Source organism: Ascaphus truei, chromosome 1, assembly GCF_040206685.1.
Source record: "Ascaphus truei isolate aAscTru1 chromosome 1, aAscTru1.hap1, whole genome shotgun sequence".
NCBI lineage: Eukaryota > Metazoa > Chordata > Amphibia > Anura > Ascaphidae > Ascaphus > Ascaphus truei.
In genome coordinates this window covers 134373266-134394211 of record NC_134483.1, presented here as the reverse complement: position 1 = coordinate 134394211, position 20946 = coordinate 134373266, and the positions used below count along the sequence as shown (strand labels likewise).

Genomic DNA, 20946 nt, shown 5'->3' with positions numbered 1-20946 from the left:
TCAGAGCAACCCACAGCTCATTTTGCTGTCAACAGCAGTTCATTTAGTCATTGGTTTTTCTCTATATTTGAATCGGAAGAAACTGAAATCCTTAAAGGGGGATTTTCCTGAATAAATCTATATCTAAATAAAATATGCAAAAGAGAAAGAGCCCAGGAAAGCACTCAGGTATACCAAACATATTTTATTATACATCACTAGAATCGGGGCCATTGACTTACAAAAATAACCCTGACAGTCAAATTAATAAAAGAAACATGCTAGACATGCACATGAATGCAACCATGATAGGTTCAATTGTTCAACAGCAACATGAATGAATGTTATCTTACTGTATTAGTGGTCTAATGGTGCAGGATTAACTGTATCTACTTTGCTGTGCATGATTAGAATTTTAGCGACTCACCCAGGCATTCCTATGGTCCCAAGTGCCAGTGATTTGGGGATGTTGTCAGGCCAGTTGGGAAGCAATGGGGTTATGTCTTTACCATTAGAAATGGAGTAAGTGGTCCAGCCAGCATTAGAAACAGCAAAACTGCCAACTGGAAAAACGGAGTTTTTACTTTCTAACACCCTGTAGGGGAAAGATAGTGTTATTTAAGGAAACTATTGCAAAAGTTAGTATCTGTATTCAATAGTATAATATTCTAATGAACAAAGATTATTCCTTGACAAAAAGGAAACTGCTTAGCAGTACTTTTCAACTATTTTTACAAAGGGTCAGGATCTAAAAAAATATGATTAGAATGTCATCTTATAATCATAATGTAATCATAGATATGCATTGTCATAATAATGCACAGATACCCAGCAAGCGCTAGGGAACCCAAAAAATACCACATTATATAAATGTATACAACAAAAAACAAAGAAGCCCAAAGCTACATCCAATATGACAATAATACACAATGAAATACCTATATATCTCTTGAAAAATGGTCATTTAGTTAAACCCTTTGGCTAATGCGTTACAAGCCTGCTAGCCACATCAAGGCATGACCATTAGCAGGTCCTAACACTAACTGATTAAAATTCTTATTATGAATGGAGCAACACCAAGAATGGAGTTCAAGGACATGAAAGGGGTTACCAATTAAATAACTTAGTAGATGCCTGAAAGTTGAATATATTATTAATAGCTTGCCATTGTGATTCACAGAAGCATACAATATTCTAGTAGCTTTATTTACCCTGTAAACTCATCGCAGGTTGCGATACAATTTAAAGCACCAATACGATCGTTCTTAATAGATGATGTAACAAAACTACAGAAGTTAACCCATACCTTCCAATTAACTCCAGGTCAACGGTGTGATAATAGGCCCATCTGGCCTTCAGATTTTACTCTATTACATCAAGTTGCGCACAGACCAGCAAATAGGAATATCACTAAATAGGTCAGTAGCGTTATCACACTGTTGTACTGCAGCTAGTTACCAGGTATGGCTATAGAGAAATGAAGATGGTTATGTATCAGAGTCTCCTGTTGAAAAGTGGGGTAAAACTGATGGAAAAACACTGTAACCTACAGTATTTATCAAAGAAAAATGTAATTGCTTTGTCTGGGAACGCATTTCCCTGATAAATGTGTCACAGTATTTTTACCCCAGTTTGGCAGTGAGGCGACTTTAATTAATGGCTCCTGCAATGTTCATGTGCACTGAGCTTAACATCACTTCTGGGAAATAAACAACTAACAAAAAGTTTAACAATACCTGGCAACCTGAGTTCCCATCATGATGTCCCCTTCCTTCATCATACGCTTACTGTAAGGCCTAGTAAAACAGATACGGAAAGTAAACCATTTTATTCCTACATTTATTCTGTATATTCAAGTATTCTGCATGTCATCTCTGCACATAGAACACAACGAGAGGGAAAACACTAGGTAGAAGTAGATGGTAGTATAATATACACAGTAATGCTATTATTAGTCCCATGCATCCTAGAGTACATAGGACATATGTTGGCTTTCCCTTCTTTTGTCTTCTTTATTGCAGTTTCCCAGCAATAGGGCAGGGTTCCTAAGTTAAAGCTGAAATATTACACATTATTCAATTGGAAGTTTCGAGAAAAAAGACAAATGTCTATATGTAAAAGTAAAGAAAAATATATCTATACTTGTCATAAATTTATGGAGTCAAAAATCAATGAGAAAAAGGTCTCCAAATCCAACCAGGCCTGTATAGTTTTGTGCATGCGCTCTCTCTGCTTCCTGTACTGCAGTGTTTCCCAACTCCAGTCCTCAGGGAACCCCAACAGGTCAGGTCTTAAGGATATCTCTGCTCCAGCACAGGTGGCTCAGTCAAAATGACTGAGCCATTGATTGACCCATCTGTGCTGGAGCAGAGATATCCTTAAGAGCTGACCTGTTGGGGTTCCCTGAGGACTGGATTTGGGAAACACTGCTGTACAGTACTGGGTTACTTTCTGCCCAGCTTGTGAATGGCTGTGTAGAGGGATAGATCTTTTATAGTTGACTTGCTACTTTTTCAACTTCTTGAAGAAAGGGAGTTATGGGACTGTTGCCTCTCTGATCATCCATGTGCCAACGCCAATAATGTTCCAATAATTTGAGGAAGGTATAGGATGAATTAGGGAAGAAATGTCTTGGTGCAATATATGCAATATCAATGGGATGTATACATGTGATGTCTCTTATTGCAAAAAACAACAGGACTGGCGCTTGTATACAGTACAGTGAATTAATATAGAAAATTGTGTAAAAAAATATATATAATTGAATAATGTGCTAATGGTGACACCCAGTGGTGAACTGTCTAAATGCACTTTGTGAATAAAAGGTGAATAATATAAGTTGAATAAACCAAAAAATATACAATAAATGTAACGAGCGTCCCACTCAACCTCCGACAGAAAAAAAAGTCTTCTTATTTTCTTACAGGTAGTAGAACAGCATGAGGGAGCGGGATGCTTGATATATCCACTAATCTTCAATCATTATACTCACATAGATGTGAGTAAATAGAGCATATCACACTCTAAACTCTGGTGTGTAGATGGGTTCCAGCACGGATACAGGTAATGTCTGGCATTGAACGCTGTGTGGGTATTCTTTATAATGGAAAAGAGGAAGACACCATAGCACAGAATATATGAACAGATTTTTATATATATTAGAGTTTAAAATAATCCTTCCGGGATGCGCACTTACAATTAGCGCAATCTTTAAGGGCATATAGAGAGTATTATACAAATACGGAGCAACGGCGATCTCACCGCCCCTCCCGCGTGGATCAGAGGAACTCGTTGGCACTTGGCTGGAGCTGCTTCCTATTGCGGCTGCCTGGAAACAGCAACATCTCTCAGTGGAGTTCCTTCTTCCTCTGACTGGGTGTACCTCCTTCACCTAGCTGTGTAGGGTATTAGGATTCCTGATGAAGCTTGTCTCGATGAGCGAAACGCGTAGAATCCAGGAGGAAAGGTGAATGAGATACACCCGGTCAGAGGAAGAAGGAACTCCATGGAGAATGGTTGATTTTTCCAGGTGGCTGCAATAGGAAGCAGCTCCAGCCAAATGCCGACGAGTTCCTCTGATCCACGCGGGAGGGGCGGTGCGATCGCCGTCGCTCCACCTTTGTACAATACTTTTTATATGCACAACAACAGGGGGGGGGGAAGGGAAAGAAAGAAATATCCTTTTAGAAGGTGCACTCCTAAATATACCCAAATATAAACCGGTAGAGAGATAGATACTATACAAATGATCGTACCGGTAGAGGTGTCTCTTGGTACAAAATAAACACTAGTCCTGACGTCTAACAATGGCCGAACAGATGTGTCATGGGTTAAATATGTTTAGAACAAATATCTTGATGTATGGGGTATTTGTAGGCTCGCAAAATATTAAATTAAAATAAACTTTAATACATTATGTGATAAATTCAATTAAATACACTCAAACTTTTATAATCACTTCAAAAGAGAGGGTGACTAATTAATATATGCGACTAATTTAAACACTATGAATAGCGGATGTAAATGCTCCTGTGATCCAGGCTACAATGGCTGGATAACAATAGGACTGGTATCCATAGCTATTCTCCCTTGCAATATGAATTCAATGTGTATATATTGCTGTTTGTTATGTGAGAGCTATTCCAGGCAGGCTCTGTATGATTAAGAACCGATTTGCAGCTTTGTAAGCTGAAACAAATCTTCAAGGGAGAAATCCTTGATAGCAGGTATCTTACGATCACTTTCAAATAGGTGGAGAACAGTTGTTGGAAGATGTGATCTAGTATGGTAATCCAAATTGCAACTAGAACAGATTGACAAAATTAACCAGTCGGCAGACCTGGCAAGGGTATACATAAAGCAGTCTTAACCTTAGCTAATAGCAGACTGATCTTGCTGAAATCACTTTGATAACTCAAAAGGTAGGCTGTCTATCCTATAACTAAACAAGGTACAGACATACCCCGCTTTAAGGACACTCACTTTAAGTACACTCGCGAGTAAGTACATGTCGCCCAATAGGCAAACGGCAGCTCACGCATGCGCCTGTCAGCACGTCCTGAACAGCAATACCAGCTCCCTACCTGTACCGAAGCTGTGCGCAAGCGGGGAGACTATAGAGCATGTTACGAATGTGTTATTTACATCAGTTATGCACGTATATGACGATTGCAGTACAGTACATGCATCGATAAGTGGGAAAAAGGTAGTGCTTCACTTTAAGTACATTTTCGCTTTACATACATGCTCCGGTCCCATTGCGTATGTTAATGCGGGGTATGCCTGTAGTACATTGTTGGTATAATGAGCAAAGAACTGCAGAAAAGTTGATGAACTCTGCCCTTGTTTGGAGATGAACTCCAAATACTAAGTCTGACAGGGGTATGAATCAGGCAGTCTGTGCATGGATTAGTACAGATAGGTGATTCTGATTGCCCCATAGTTATTCTGCTCAGAAGCTGTTAACTTCTGTAGTGTAGGTGTAGTGGCCCTTATAGACTCTGAACAGAGAGAGATGTTAACAATATAGTCATATTGTGATGAAGAAACCTTCACATAAGTAATAGCCAGATAGGTGAGGGAATTAATCTGACGCCTGTACATAGCGCAGCACACGGCATACGATTCTTATTCACCCTCTTGCTCTAAACGGCTATGGCCTCTTCCTTTGTTGTTTCCTATAGTAGATATTACAGTATACCCGGTCAGAACAGGAGAAAGAAAGAAATCAGTGCCGCGCAGCAGGGTCTGATCGCCCCTGGACGCGCTGTGTGAAAACATTCACTAAGATTAAGACTGCTTTATGTATACCCTTGCCAGGTCTGCCGGCTGGTTAATTTTGTCAATCTGCTTTGAGTTGCAATTTGGATTACCATACTAGATCACATCTTCTCACAACTGTTCTCCACCTATTTGAAAGTGATTTTAAGATACTTGCTATCAAGGATTTCTCCCTTGAAGATTTTTTCAGCTTACAATGCGGTTCTCAATCATACAGAGCCTGCCTTGAATAGCTCTCACATAACAAACAGCAATATATACACATTGAATTCATATTGCAAGGGAGAATAGCTACAGTATGGATACCAGTCCTATTGTTATCCAGCCATTGTAGCCTGGATCACAGGAGCATTTACATCCGCTATTCATAGTGTTTAAATTAGTCGCATATATGAATCAGTCACCCTCTCTTTTGAAGTGATTTTAAAAGTTTGAGTGTATTTAATTGAATTTATCACATGATGTATTCAAGTTTATTTTAATTTAATATTTTGCGAGCCTACAAATACCCCATACGTCAAGGTATTTGTTCTAAACATATTTAACCCATGACACATCTGTTCGGCCATCGTTAGACGTCAGGACTAGGGTTTATTTTGTGCCAAGAGACACCTCTACCGGTACGATCATTTGTATAGTATCTATCTCTCTACCGGTTTATATTTGGGTATATTTAGGAGTGCACCTTCTAAAAGAATTATTTCATTCTTTCTTTCCCTTCCCCTGTTGTTGTGCATTTACCAAGCGTTCTAGGAAGCTTGTTTTCCTGGGTGAGCACCCTACAGGTTGAGCGAGCATTCTCTGTTATTTTATTATACTTTTTATATGCCCTAAAGATTACACTAATTGTAAGTGACCACCCTGGAAGGATTATTTTAAACTCTAGTACACTGTATATATTAACAATCAGTTCATATATTCTGTGCTATGGTGTCTCCCTCTTTTCTATTATAAAGAATACCCTCACAGCGTTCAACCCCAGACATTACCTGTATCCGTGCTGGAACCCATCTACACACCAGAGTTTAGAGTGTGATATGCACTTTTTACGCACATCTATGCGAGTATAATGATTGAAGATTAGTGGATCTGATTGTTGCATTCCATCACTAGCAATACTACTCTATGTATATTTCTCATTCTGTGTTTTATATGTCTCTTATTGCTGCTGCTTTTTTTTAGTGTGTCAATTATATTGTTTGATCTGGCATGATGTTAACCTGTGAGCCGCAGGTTGATTGTCAAATGTAAGATACAGGAATAGTAACTTTCTAAGATTTGATCCCAAACCAAATTATTATGTGAATCAAGCCATGCTTAGATGCTGAAACATGCTATAGCTGTCAAATTGCATGTACCCAACTGAATGACTTTTAGTTCCAGCTGCTTTAAAAGATGAACCACAATGTAATGAATTGGATCTGCACAAGTCACAGAAGAAAGTGACTATCCGCTTAAGTGGGCAAATAAACAGTGATATAAATGCAGCTGTCATACTTCTGCTAGACTACTAGACTTAAATTGACCTAAAATGCACCCAGATTTCACTTGTTCTGGTTTAGTAGAAGAAGCTGTGATTTATTCTATGATTTTATTTGTTGTTGATGTATTTACATTACTGTTGATTACAGATGGGCAATTCTGGTTTTGGTTGTAAATGATTTGGGGGGTTTGGTTTTGTCCAAAGCCATTTTTTTCGATTGTGATTTTGCATCATCTAATATTTAAAAAAATGTGTATGTATTTATTATTTTATAGAATTACAATAAAATACACGTGTTTATTATCAGAGAGAGCAGGAATAGCCAAATAAATACACAAATATTTTAAAATTCAAGACAAACCATTTTTAAAAAAAAAAAGACAATTCATTATCTTATTAAAGAGTTACTAAAGTTATGGCGCAATAGCCTCGTATTTGGTTTTGTTTCTAATAATATTTTGAGTGTTGTTATTGGAATGTAAGGTTTTGATTTCTCAGGTTTTCCAATCTCTATTACTAATCCTTCCATTTCTGTTTTTAACATGATGTGATTGAGAATGATGTTTTAGTTTCCCAGATTTATAATTTATTTGCAACATCCTAACACCTAACCTGATCACTAATGACTTCAACGTTGATAACAATACATACACTGATACCATTTTGTTGTTTCAGTGTACATTCATTCATACTTAAACAAATAACATATTTATTTATACTGTAGAGTTTGGGACGTTCTCTTTCACTAGTTATTGTTGTAGTTACAATAAAGTAATGGCTGACTTTTTATCATAGTGTAATTTTTTTGAACAAACAAGCTTTTCAATACTTATATAGACCAGTGATAGCCGAAATATTTTCAATTTTTCAAGAAGTTCACCAGAATTAAACAGGTAACTTCAAGGCCTCTTCTGTGTCCTAGCACTGGCTGTCAGTGTAATGTTTGTGGCGCTGGTGCATTGGTACAATAATCAATTGCATAGAGCCCCAACAAATTAGATGCCCTGTAATAATTATAAAGTAGTAATGTCAGAATTGGTCAATTACAATGCAATTGGTTTTTGGCCCAGTACCTTCAAATCTCACTCGCTTGGGATCTTGGATCAGTTATTTGGTATGAAGGTGGAAGGGAGTCTTTTATATTCCGACCACACAAAAATATTGAATTTATACATTCAGTTTATGTTTGAGGCTGGGCAGTAAAATGGGAGATGTAGAAAAACTTTGGTGATAGGATTGGTCACTGGAGCTCCCCAGTCTGAAATACAAGCACCGCTACTGGCTGTCAGCAACAGGTCATGTGACTGTGAACAGATATTGTCATTGACACCTCAGAGCTACTGTAAATGCTGAATGCTGCCTTTGGTGATTCTGTATCTAGAAAGTTGAACCTGGAAAAGCCTGCTAACCATTGCACTGCAATATACATACACTGCAAAATACAATAAACATACAGCATGTTTGCTTTGCCAGCACTAATCAGGTTACTAATCAAGCTCTGCTATGGTTTAACACACCAGAGCAGATATTAACTCCCAGTCAAGTCAATGAGAGTTCATTTCTGTTCGGGTGCATAAATTGAGGAATTTAGGGGTAAATGACTGACAAGGGTTAGTAAGCTTAAGGAAGTTGTTATTTTACTGTATATAAGTTAAAAGGATTAATACCTCATATATGGGTCAACACTGAAATATTCAGCTTCCAGCAACACCTCTGCAAAATGAAAAAGAATAGTCAGTATTAAAGCTGCAGTTCAAGCAATATCCTGCATGTGTGTTTTTTTTTTAATAAATCAGTTCTGTAGTAAAAAAAAATACTTTTTGCATTTTCTGTTTAAAAAAAACAACTTTGAAAGACCAATTTTCTTGTATTCTATTTTAACAAGCATGTTTGTTCCTATAGCAACCATTTACATTCCCCAGATCTAAAGATGTCGCCAAACTTGGCCGATCAATAGACGGAGAACGAATTGACCGGTAGCTATGCAGTACTTTAGGTAAGTAGAGATTGCCCACGTGAAACTATTGAATTAAAAAAAAAAAAAAGGGGGGGAGCTTGAACTGCAGCTTTAATGAGTGGTGCTATACATTTGGGCACATGAGGAATACAAGTATATTGTTAACATAAATATTTAGTCTTTTGTAATGTATGCACATGGGCTGAAACATAGAATAATTGATCCAAAGTTTCCTCAAACAAAATGTATCCATTATTCTCTTACTTGGACCATTATATGCAGTAGGTAGAGAAATACAGGTACAGTATGGGGTTAAGGCAAAGGTTGTGCAATTGTGGGACAACAAAATGCACCGGATTTATGACAGAGAAAGATCCTATTGATTTTAATGGCCTTTTATTCTTGATACATCTGGTGCAGATTTTTGCTCCACAATTGCACCACTTTGCCTTAATGATACACCGGGGGAGATTGCCTTATCTCTATGGGTCATTGTATCCTGGTGCTATGACCCCTACCTACGTGCTTTCTAAAGAGCTTAACAGAGCTTATTGTCTAATTTTTCCATCTGAAGCGTATAGATAAAACGACATAGTCTAAATGTGGGGCAATATGGAGGCTATTTGTTTCAAAGTCTCCCTGTTTGACGACGTGGGGGAAGGAAGTATAATGAGAGGGAAAGAATACTGAAAGTGCATTGGAATGGGAGTATGATGGCTTTTGTTTTGTACACAAGTCTGCCACAGTTTTGTAGCCACGACACTGTTATAATTCACAAACTTAGTTTCAAGTTTTTGAATATACAAACCTCCATCATACTCAATCTTCTCGCATCCTTTTTTGTTACAGGATTCACTCCTGATACATAATTACAATAATAACAATGGATTGGTGAACTTCAGTACAGTGCATAACATTATCAGCAGAAATAAACTGTAAGGCCTCTTCCATGTCCTAGAGATAGCGGACAGCATAGTTAGCCATGAGCCCTGGGTGGTGGGTGCCCATGATCGGTGGTGCCTCCCACCCCCATTCTCTCCCTTTCCCCCCTCCTGATCAGGCATTCTCTAAAGTAATTTTTGCACGTGTTAGTGTCAGAGGAGTAACCTATGGGCTATATAGCATGGTGCCTTGGGAGCTGCAACTCCACTCCCGTGGCACAACTGCAGACATTTTTACACAGATTTGGGTTAACACCAATAATGTATGTCCCTTATGGTGCGCTGCACATGGGTCTTTAGGTTTTTTTCGGTATGTTTGTGGGTTATATATGTGGTGTATTTCTTTGTATGTGCAAGGTATACATTCTTTATCCTCTCCCCCCGACCCCCCCACCCCACCCCCCAAAAAATAAAGAAAAGTGAATAAAGAAAATGAGAAAATAAGAAATAACAGGTGAAGTATGTTACTTCAGAGTTTGCTTTTATTATTCATTTGTCACAGCTGGTGGGTGTTTCGTGGGTGCCAGACTGAGTCCTAGGGCAGATGGGGGACTAATGCCTGATTGGTATATATTACCATGGTGGCTGAGTCTGGCCAGCAGGGGGCGGTTACGAGTCACGTGTATGTGTGGGCTCAAGGCACGGCTCAGTCTACAGGTTATATATAATATATACAGTATATATGTTGGAGTTCAATAAAAGTTGTTGCCATTATACACCATATACAGTTTGGCGTTTTATATGTGTCCATGTCTGTTAATAGGGGACGAAGGGGGAGGAAAATAGGGCATCTGTAGGTCAAGTGCTAGAACAAGACTTTGTGATTCAGTCTGAAAATGTAATGTTTACTATTGTTGCTGATGCAGTAACACAGATGACTGATCGTGTGAAGAGTGCAGACATTACTCAATGTGACTGATGATTATATATATTTGAAAAGCACGTAATTTGGATCTGGTAAAGATAAATCTGTAAGCATAGTCTCATCTTCTACGTAAGTACATTGCTGCAGGCTACGTGTTTCTGGATGACTCTGCTGCGACAGGTTTACATGAAGTTGCAATATTCTAGAGATAGAGCAGATGACTGCTTTAAAAAAGTTATCTGTGATACTTTATGTTAAACTTAGATTTGGTGATTTTTAACGAACCTTCTATACAGTCTACAGTTATTCCTGATTTATGTGTGGTTGTTCCTGGCCTATTCTGATTTGAAACATATCTGTGTAAACCTGTGTGTACTGGCAGTCTCAGTCTGGGACTGTCCCAGGGCATTTGGCAGATTTTCGATAAATTGTTTATTACCTCAAGTTGTTAATGATTTGCAAATAATGTATACATGATTTTGAAATATGTACTTATCATTACTATCAGCATTTGTAAAAGTGAAAATATAATTTTATTCTGCAGAAAATGACGTAACCAATATATAACAGATGTTCATGTGTTCACTTAGTATACTTTAATATTGAACATCCATAAATGATATTCTACAACTGTTTTTCATATTGTATTGCACTTTATTCACATTATTACATATTGACCAGTGTACATCCACTAGTTTAGTTGTTCAAATACACATTTCTAGCTGAATATACGTTGCTCTAGTTCATTTTTGTAGTGTAATGTATGTATGTATGTATGGTGCTGAAATTAGGGATAATGTGAGGTAACCCAAATCTCTGATGAGTGACAGGTGGGGATGATAACCTTTCTCCATAAGTTCATCTACCAGTAGGCAGTGCTCATAGACATATACAGTAGCCATGTTTCAGATCACTGCAAAAAGTACTACTAACTCTGCAACTAGTACTATCTTTAAGCCTGCCTGTGGTATCTTTATGATATTTTCGATACCGAGACCCAAAAAGCATGGATAAGGGTATGTCTTAAAATAGCCAATTAGAGCAGCAATTGCAGCCAAATAAAAAAAAAATGAAATATATCAATAACTTCTTCATGTGTAGGCATTTCTGTGAAACAAATTGCATTTGGTGAACAAAGTTGCACTATATTGTACAGTAGATTGAAAAGCTTAGTAAGGGGATTGCTGCACTAACAGGTAAAACTGCACAGCAACAAAACACAGAGATTGAGTAAGTATTTTTGAATCAAATATAAATCAGTTAAAATGCAAAAGTTTAAAGAATGTAACAAATATACTTTGCATTGTGTGAGCAAGAACACTTGAACGAACCACACTACCAAAAGGTTTTCTTACCTCCATTTTTTATCTTGGGTAATTCCAACTCCTTTAGCTTGAAATCCGAAAGTTTTGGTGCACCCTCAAAGTGCTTAACCAGAGTCCATGAGCGAGACAGAACCATCCTGTAATGACTGCAAGATAACAGAACCATCAAGCGCAAATGCACTCTGCAAATCTATTGCACAGACGATCTTAATATTCTTACAGCAAGGAGATGAACTCCTCCTTACTAAGTTTCTGCTCTACAGTATGTAATTGGACTTACGAACAATGCCTTATACAGTACACATCAGCAAACCATTGTGCCAAAAAATCATTTCCCTAACTCCACTGCAGTTTTTTTTTTTTTTTTTACACCTATGAGTCATTTGAGTTTCTTTTGTAAAATTCTGGGCAAATATTTGTGACACTCCAGTACAAACTTGCCTATAATTTTTTGTAAACGTTATCTCCATACAAATACTGTACCTGCATATGAAATTTTGCAATGGTTTTACAAATTACACAATACAGGCATACACCCCGGTTTAAGGACACACACTTTAAGTACACTCGCGAGTAAGGACATGTCGTCCAATAGGCAAACGGCAGCTCACGCATGCACCTGTCAGCACGTCCTGAACAGCAATACCGGCTCCCTACCTGTACCGAAGCTGTGTGCAAGCGGGGAGACTGTAGAGCCTGTTACACATGCGTTATTTCCATCAGTTATGCACGTATATGACGATTGCAGTACAGTACATGCATCGATAAGTGGGAAAAAGGTAGTGATTTACTTTAAGTACATTTTCACTTTACCCATACATGCTCCGGTCCCATTGCGTACGTTAATGCGGGGTATGCCTGTAGTCATTTTTGTTCAAGTTTTACTGTGGATTTGCTCAAATGAACACAGCACAAAATGTTATGAAACTGGTATGTTTTATTAATACATGCTGCAGAACTGCAGTTTAAGTTGATAAAATCCAGAACTGGTCAAGTGTGTTGCATTAGCAGAACATACTAATATATGCAAAGCAGGTTTGAGACTAGACTAGGTAATCACCACTACTATAGTAGTATATATATATATATATATATATATATATATATATATATATATATATGTAATCAAAAAATAAATAGATGATACCGTTCTGTGGCTAACGAAATGCTTTTATTTGTGCGAGCTTTCGAGATACACTGATCTCTTCTTCCGGCGATGTTAAGAAGAGATCAGTGTACCTCGAAAGCTCTCACAAATAAAAGCATTTCGTTAGCCACAGAACGGTATCATCTATTTATTTTTTGATTATTGAAGCTCGGCTAACACGGTACTGATACCTCTACATATATATATATATATATATATATGCAAATACAACTGTATTATGGGTATATATATATATATATATATATATATATATATATATATATATATATATATACTACTATAGTAGTGGTGATTACCTAGTCTAGTCTCAAACCTGCTTTGCCATTAAGACCAACCTCACACTGATGATACCCATCAAGGTTGAAACATGTCTGTGAGTGGGTTTAATGGCTGTGCATCTCATCCTAGCCTCTGTCTAAAAGCTGTGTTTAAAACAGCATGCATTGGCTTGAGGATTGGCTTGTGTAATACGAGCTTGAGACAAAAGGTGGCACTGAGTGCTCATTTGCATGTCATTTCTCAGAATCCCTTTCTGCAGTGGAAGCGCTGTATGCTGGGTGACAATGGGGAAAGACAGGGTTGCAGACCTGTCTAAGACATGCAAATGAACATACAGTAATATTTACAGTTGTTTTATATATATATATATATATATATATATATATATATATATATATATATATCTCAAAAGATGTTTGTCTGTGGGTTTGTGCTCGCTTTAATTGTCTGTCATTTGCTGTCAAGCTCTCCCATTTACTGACTGAGAGGCGGGCCTTGGCTATCATTGGCTCTCATTGCCTGACTATGGGGCGGGCCTTGGCTCTCATGGTCTCTGAGTGCAAGTCAGGGTGACATCATTAAAACAGACAGAGAGAGGGGAGATACATTTATTAAATACACACAGAGAGAGGGGAGACACCGAGAGAGGGGGGAGACACACACATATATACAGGATAAAGCCAGACAGGGAGGAGACACACACACACATATATCAAGATAAAGCCAGGCAGAGAGGAGACACATATATATATACAGGATAAAGCCAGGCAGGGAGGAGACACACACATATCTAGAGTGAGCTGCCGCCAACCAACCAGCCCCCGTCCCCCCGTCACACATCGCCGAACAACCCGCACCCGCAGTCAGCCGCCGCAGACAAACCCCCCCGCCCCAGCTAAGTAACCCCCCCGCCTGCATCCGCAGTGACCCGCCGTATTTACCTAATTTTAAGACCTGCTAAGGAACAGATGATTGTTATTATGTCCTGATATGTAAAACCATAGAATTCAAAGAGGGTGCACTTTCTTATTTTTTCAGCATATAAACATACACCACTAAGGGGCTTATTCTTTACCAGCCGTAGAGGTCAATGGGGCAATTTTGGGCAGAAATTCTAAAATGTTTTGACTGCTATAGAACAAGCCCTTAAAACTCATGATAATAATTTTTAATTCATTTATGGGGCTGTGTTTGTTTTAAAGAATTTTAGGAACAAAGAAAGTGTGTTTTGATGCACCATTATACAGAGCACAGTTGCAATCTGATTTTTCAAGACTTGAAATCTGGATTTCCCAAAACAAACAGTTTTTAAACACTGACAAGACTATAAGGCTGCGTCTTTAGTAACAGCGGCGGTGCGAGCAACATCGCACACGCCAAAATCAAAGTGTCGGAAGGCAATGCGCACGTCCATAGAGTATGTGCGCTTGCGTGCACAAGCGTGATGGGGCAATTGATACTTCACGCGACAAAATTGTTTGAATTTTGCCACGTGACGGCCAGGTTACGTACGCGGTTAAGCCAAAGAAGGCGAACCGCTCAAGTGATGTCACGGGCACGCCTTCGGAACGCCCTCGCCACGCCTCTGTCGCCCAATCCTACAGGCCACTGATCTGTTCTAATACAGATGCTCGTGACAGCATGTGCTCTGTCACGCACGCATGCCTGTACTATATCCGAGGCCTTAAAATGGTATTTGGGACCAAGGCTACATTTCTAAAGCTAGTACTGACGGAGGCTACAGATCCTAACCAACTCTAATGCCATCCTAGCACCTGTCACAATTTTTAAATATCTGTGCATATGGTTTGATTCCCATGTTACATTTGAGTTGCACATTATTACCCTGACATCCAAAACCTGTGCCAAACTAGGTGTACTTTATAGGAACAAATCCTCCCTAAGTCTGCTGGTCAGAAAGCGTATCGCACAGCAGATGTAATGCCAATTTTAGACTATGGGGACATAGTATACGAGCATACTGTATGTGGAAGTGCATGCACACCGCTAAATGGTGCTGCAGGGGGGTACTTATCTGCCGGTGCACTGTGTCCAGGGAGGTCCAGACATCCCAAAAGGAGATCACCAAAGAAAATGAAAGATGCATTTTAATGTGCCACCAAAGGGTTCAACGTTTCAGCAAAAATTGCCTTTATCAAGGAGAGGGCTATAGGATACACATAAAACACCACTATATATACACTGATAGGTACTCACCCCTCCACGATTACTGCTGCCATGCTCCTGGATGTCTACGCCCACAGTGTGACGGCAGGAAGCCAGCGCGACGTGGCGTGATGACGTCATGCGCCACCAGGGGGGAGCACGGGTGCCTGTGAAGAGACAGCCTCCCTGATGCCTGTAACAGGCAAAGATGGTGATCCTGCAAGATGTGGGACATACAGAGAGCAGCCCTTCTACTGGCAGCCGAGGCTCCCCTGGTGACGTCAGCGTGCCCTCACGACGTGACGCGATGACGTCAGATGTCCAGTAGGGAGGGGGGACGGGCCCCAGGCAGCAGACCTGCCTAAGAGTGTAAAAAAGGCAGCCCGATGCCTAAGGGGACCTGCATAATCATGTAGGGGTGAGAGCCCTTACATAATCAGACAAGTGCAGTGAGACCTTAGTACATTAAAGTGAATAAGGCAAAAAAGTGTACATTATAACCAATAAAACATAATGTCACCTGTACTATATCCGAGGCCTTAAAATGGTATTTGGGACCAAGGCTACATTTCTAAAGCTAGCACTGACGGAGGCTACAGATCCTAACCAACTCTAATGCCATCCTAGCACCTGTCACAATTTTTAAATATCTGTGCATATGGTTTGATTCCCATTTAACATTTGAGTTGCACATTGATACCCTGACATCCAAAACCTGTGCCAAACTAGGTGTACTTTATAGGAACAAATCCTCCTTAAGTCTGCTGGTCAGAAAGCACATCGCACAGCAGATATAATGCCAAGTATAGACTATGGGGACACAGTATATGATACAGCCCCCCAAACTCACCTTAGCAAATTAGACACTTTCTACAACTCAATACGATGCTTTCTCCTACAATATAACTATAACACACATCACTGTGAAATGCTCAAAGAACTAGATTGGTCATCATTTGAGCCTAGGCAGAAAGTACATTTTTCCTTTTTTGCCTTCAAATACTTTCTGGGCAAACTACCCACCTATCTGAACAAACTCCTCTCCCCTACAGATGAGTGAAAAAAAATTGCAAACTATTTAGGTGTAGCATATCTCCCAGATAGGTACGTCAGTTGTGTTCCTTTTTCCGCACAGGCAATGCTCTCTGTCTGAAGAAAAAAAGCCAAAATTGCAGATTGGTCTTTTTGAGAGTGATCCAAATATCCCCCCTATCCCCACCACCCAAAAACAAATCGTCCATCTCCAGTTAATATAAATGTTATATTGTGCTGGCAACCGCTTACCACCCCAGCAGTTCGCTCTCCCTCTCTCCCCAGTGAAGAAGGAGTGGAGATGTTGCTTGTGTGAATTACAGCTTCTTCCCACCCCCTGTGCTGCCTAATGACCGTACTAATCACCAATTCCCAGTGTAAGGAGAGGAATAGGACAGTATTCATCAGTGTGCCGACCTCATGGCTGCAACGTCTCTTCTGCATGTGCAATATATTTATATGTGGCTAATGTGCGCCCCTTTTGAGGAATCAAGGGTTGCACATTACCCACATACTGTAGAGGTAATCCAAGGAAAAAAGCGGAGCACAGCTGTGAAACAGTGGCGCCAAATAACAGCGAGAAGGGTTAAAAATATGCTTTATTCCATGGTTGGATCGTGGGGGGACACAGGGATGCTTCTCTGATGCGTTTCGGGCAAAAGCTGTATACTGTATATGAGGAATCGAATGTTCTACCACCAATGGACGCAAGCTTTTAAAATGAAGTCATGAGCTACAAGAACTTTCTGTTTCAAAAGTTTTAGTACTTATCGTATCATGCTCCGTGACATAAAAGTTCAAATCTATTGTATTACCACCTAAGGTCCAATTAAAAGACATACTGTATGTATCGATAATGTTGATCCAATTAATATGTATGAACTGATTTTCAGTCTTATCTGAAATGATTAGTATTTCACTGATATAACTAGCACATCATTTAATATATCCGATGTACAGATTTCGGGTATTCTAAATAAAGTCAGATTCCCAAGCACCTCCAAAACAAATTTCCTCTTTGTGAAGTTTCTGCAGTAATATTGCCCTTACACACTGACCACCATGAATAACATTTTGACCAGGGTCCCGGTCATATAAATATAGTTTGAAGGAGTACAATAGGGCAGGAGAAATGTTCAGCATTTGTTCTTCCTACTAACTCACACTGGAACTGTGCTTAGAGCTAAAAGCAAATGCTACAAGCTTGAAATCTCACAGAGAAGATGTTGCATAGTACAACGTTGAAAAGAATAATATGACTAGCCTATTTAAAATGCTTTTAAATAAACCCTTTGGTGCTGGAGAGGCTTTCAGGTCAATGCTAAGCTCCTCCATAGCCAAAGGGGTTAACATGATTAAACAGCCCTAATAGGCAGAGGCGTTTCACTGCAGAGCGTGTCCCTAACTGACCTGCAGAGTCACGGAGACTCTATTCCCCATCCTAAATAACGACAAAACACTGGGGTCTCAGGTCATGCGGATCCCTGTGGTTCGCCAGGGATAAAAGTTTATGAAAGAAAAGTATGTACCCCTGTATTACCTCATGGTTATATGATGGGAAAGTTCCAAGTCAGGCGAAGGTTCTGCGAGCAATTCACAAACACGCTGAGTCTCAGACTCTTCCTTCCTTACTGTTCCGCCCATATCAACTTTAAGGAGGCAGTCCCACCTGGGATCAACATAAAATGATGCCAGTAACAGGTTTACTGGTGGGCAACAAGCGGTCTCGGGCTCTACCTGCGACCCCCTGCTGCTGACCAAACTCCTGCTCTCCCGCTGCAGAGGGAGTAGGGGTGTTGTTGATGCGGATCGGAGCTTCTACTTGGTTGCTCAGCTGCTTAGTGCGCTGATCAGCAATGGCCCACTCCTCGAGTGTAAGCCCGCGTCCATAGTTAGCGCGACGGTGTGCGCACCGCACACAAAAGCCTGTAAAGCAATGCGCATGGCCATAGAGCACGACCATTTGTTTGCAAGACAAAATCTTTGGATTTTGTCGCGCAACGGCCGGTCACATGCGCGGTTCAGCCAATGAGGGCGAATCGCTCATGTGATGTCACGGGCACGCCCCCAAACATTGAATAAGACAGAGCTGCTCTTGGTCGCGTCTCCTCCTCCAGGCCCCACAGGCCACGGATCGCCTGTGCTGCCGGCGCACGTGACTTCACGCGCCTACTATTTACAAGACCTAAAAGAAGAGGAGCAGGACAGTATTCATCAGCGTGACGGAATTATGCGGCGCTAGAAGTATATCATGTTGCTACCATTGGTTTAATGGGTTAAAGCTTGGTAAGTGTACTGTAGTTTACAAAAACAAACTGTCAGACATAGGTAATTTTTTTCCAGGTTTGAAAGTTTTATGTTTTCTTCTACAGTTGAGAATTTGATGAAGAAGGCTATTGTTTATCTAGTTTCAGAAACCCAATGATGAAGTAATATGATTGATGCATTCCATCTCTGTGAGAGATTCTGTGAGAGATTCATCTAGGACAGTGCTTCCCATTGCAAATAGAACCTCATTAAAAAAAAAATGGTTTACTGCTTATTATAAACTATATACAAATCATATACAACTTTACTGACAAATCCGTTGTCTCTAATAAAAAAAATGACAGTTTTTAAGGAATAGAATCTTTGGCTGCGACAAAAATACTGCCGTTGTTCCGCCGCTGGGACATGTCGCTGCAGGACAGCTCGCCGCTGGACATTTTGCCGCGAGCTCGACCCTACAAGCCAGGTCTGCTGTGCCCGACCACCCACTCCAACAAGTCAAGTCTGATAAGTGCATGTTTAAATTTCCCACGCGGACCGCTACATTGCCTAGACCGTCCGCTTCGACGCGCCATCTTTAAATGTCCCGCACTGAACATTTAAAGATTGTGCGTCAGAGCAGCAGGTCTACCCGCTCCGACAAGCCAGGCAGTGTAGCGGTCCCTTGCAGGATATTTAAACATGCACTTATCATACTTGGCTTGTCGGAGCGCGCGATCAGGCGTGGGTGCGCACGCGGCGGACATCGTGGTAAAATGTCCAGCGCATGACATGTCCTGGCGGCGGAACACCTGCGGCATTTTGGTCATGGTCAAACGTCCTAGACCACATTTTTCACCGGTTTTAATAACAAGTTTGTGCTTGCTTTGTTTGATATAAAATTGTCCGGTTGCCAATGCTTCCAATTGATCATAACGTGAGTCCAAACCACAGTGGGGAAACCTGTCCTCATGAACGTTTGCAGTCCAGTAATCCCAGGAGCTCCATCTATACAAAGCCCAACATACTGTAGTTATTCAAGAAGAGCTTGTGTTCCTTGAGATAATTATCAGCCATAGTAAATAATTCTTGTTCTGTTGCATAGTGCAAAGTTTAGCCTTCTTTTCCCCATGATTTTGAGTCTGCAACACTTATTGTGTTGAGAGGCCATACTTCTAGTACTTTGGCAGGGGGGACCCCGATTGAGGCACCAGGAGACAAAGGGCTTACTGTATGTATCAGTGGGGTGATGTATAACATTCTCCAGGATGCAACATCAGGGCAAATCCAAGACAACGTTTTGCTCCTGTTTACAGAAAATAAAAAATAGAAAACAATGGAATGTCATTATTTGATACATACAGTACAGTGAGATTTGTTGCATATATTTGCCCTAATTTTGCAGCTAGACAGGAGATTTTGTACATCTCCTCTCATAGCAACATTAGGGCACCTGATTGAAGTTTGTTCCAATTTGTACCCTGTTTGCTCTGATTTTTAAGTTAGGAGATTTAGATACATACCGTAATTCCTAAAAGAGCAGCTACAAGAGGCAACTTATCTAGTATTGATCTCTCTCAAATGGGGTTGGGTATTAAAGTCTCTTGTCTGCACAATAAGGGATAAACCAGGGGTCTGAAACCTCTCAAGGAAGAGCCATTTTATAAAAAAATTCTTCTTCCAAAATATTCCGAGAGCCGCAACACATGCATGAATATTACCCCCCACAAACACATACATATACTGTACACACCAATAGGTATATACTGTATAAGCATTAACCTACCCCAAAATATGTAGGGGAATAAAATGCATCTCACAATAATAATAATAATAAATCCCTTTATTTAGTTTATTTCATACATACATACATATATACACTAGCCTCCCCAAAACACACACACACACACACTACCCCCCAAATACACACACACATAAACGCCAATAGAAATCTTGGGGCCCAGGTCAAATTAAAGGTTCAGGGCCGCCCTGATTAATCCCCCCATTTTTCCCTTGTAATCCCAACATCTCACCACCACCCCCATCAAACCCCACACCGCACAGCACTGTGTGTTGGGATATGGGGAGAGGCAGAGGGGGGAGGGGGAGGAAGAAGAGAAGGGGGAGAAGAGGTAGGGGGAGGAGGGGGGGAGAGGGAGGGGAGGAAAGAGAGAGAGGGGGGGAAAGAGAGAGAGAGAGAGAGAGAGAGAGAGAGAGAGAGGAG

At 40.2% G+C, this 20946-nt stretch overlaps 1 protein-coding gene across 4 annotated transcripts in view; it reads right to left on the bottom strand.

Moving 5' to 3' along the window:
- Window positions 1–20946, bottom strand: part of LOC142492471 (prostaglandin reductase 1-like) — a 34612-nt gene that overhangs the window by 11053 nt on the left and 2613 nt on the right. Inside the window, exons 1-5 of one of the 4 annotated variants that reach the window (XM_075595117.1) lie at window positions 18016–18097; window positions 11861–11976; window positions 8410–8455; window positions 1716–1775; window positions 407–574 (exon numbers count right to left, since the gene is read on the bottom strand). In XM_075595117.1, coding sequence (XP_075451232.1) covers window positions 407–574; window positions 1716–1775; window positions 8410–8455; window positions 11861–11976; window positions 18016–18020 — 395 coding nt within the window. In that variant the 5' untranslated portion in view covers window positions 18021–18097. Of the gene's footprint in view, window positions 1–406; window positions 575–1715; window positions 1776–8409; window positions 8456–11860; window positions 11977–15494; window positions 15668–18015; window positions 18098–20946 lie in introns of those variants that run through there. The other 3 variants (XM_075595111.1, XM_075595135.1, XM_075595124.1) reach the window with 3 other exon arrangements.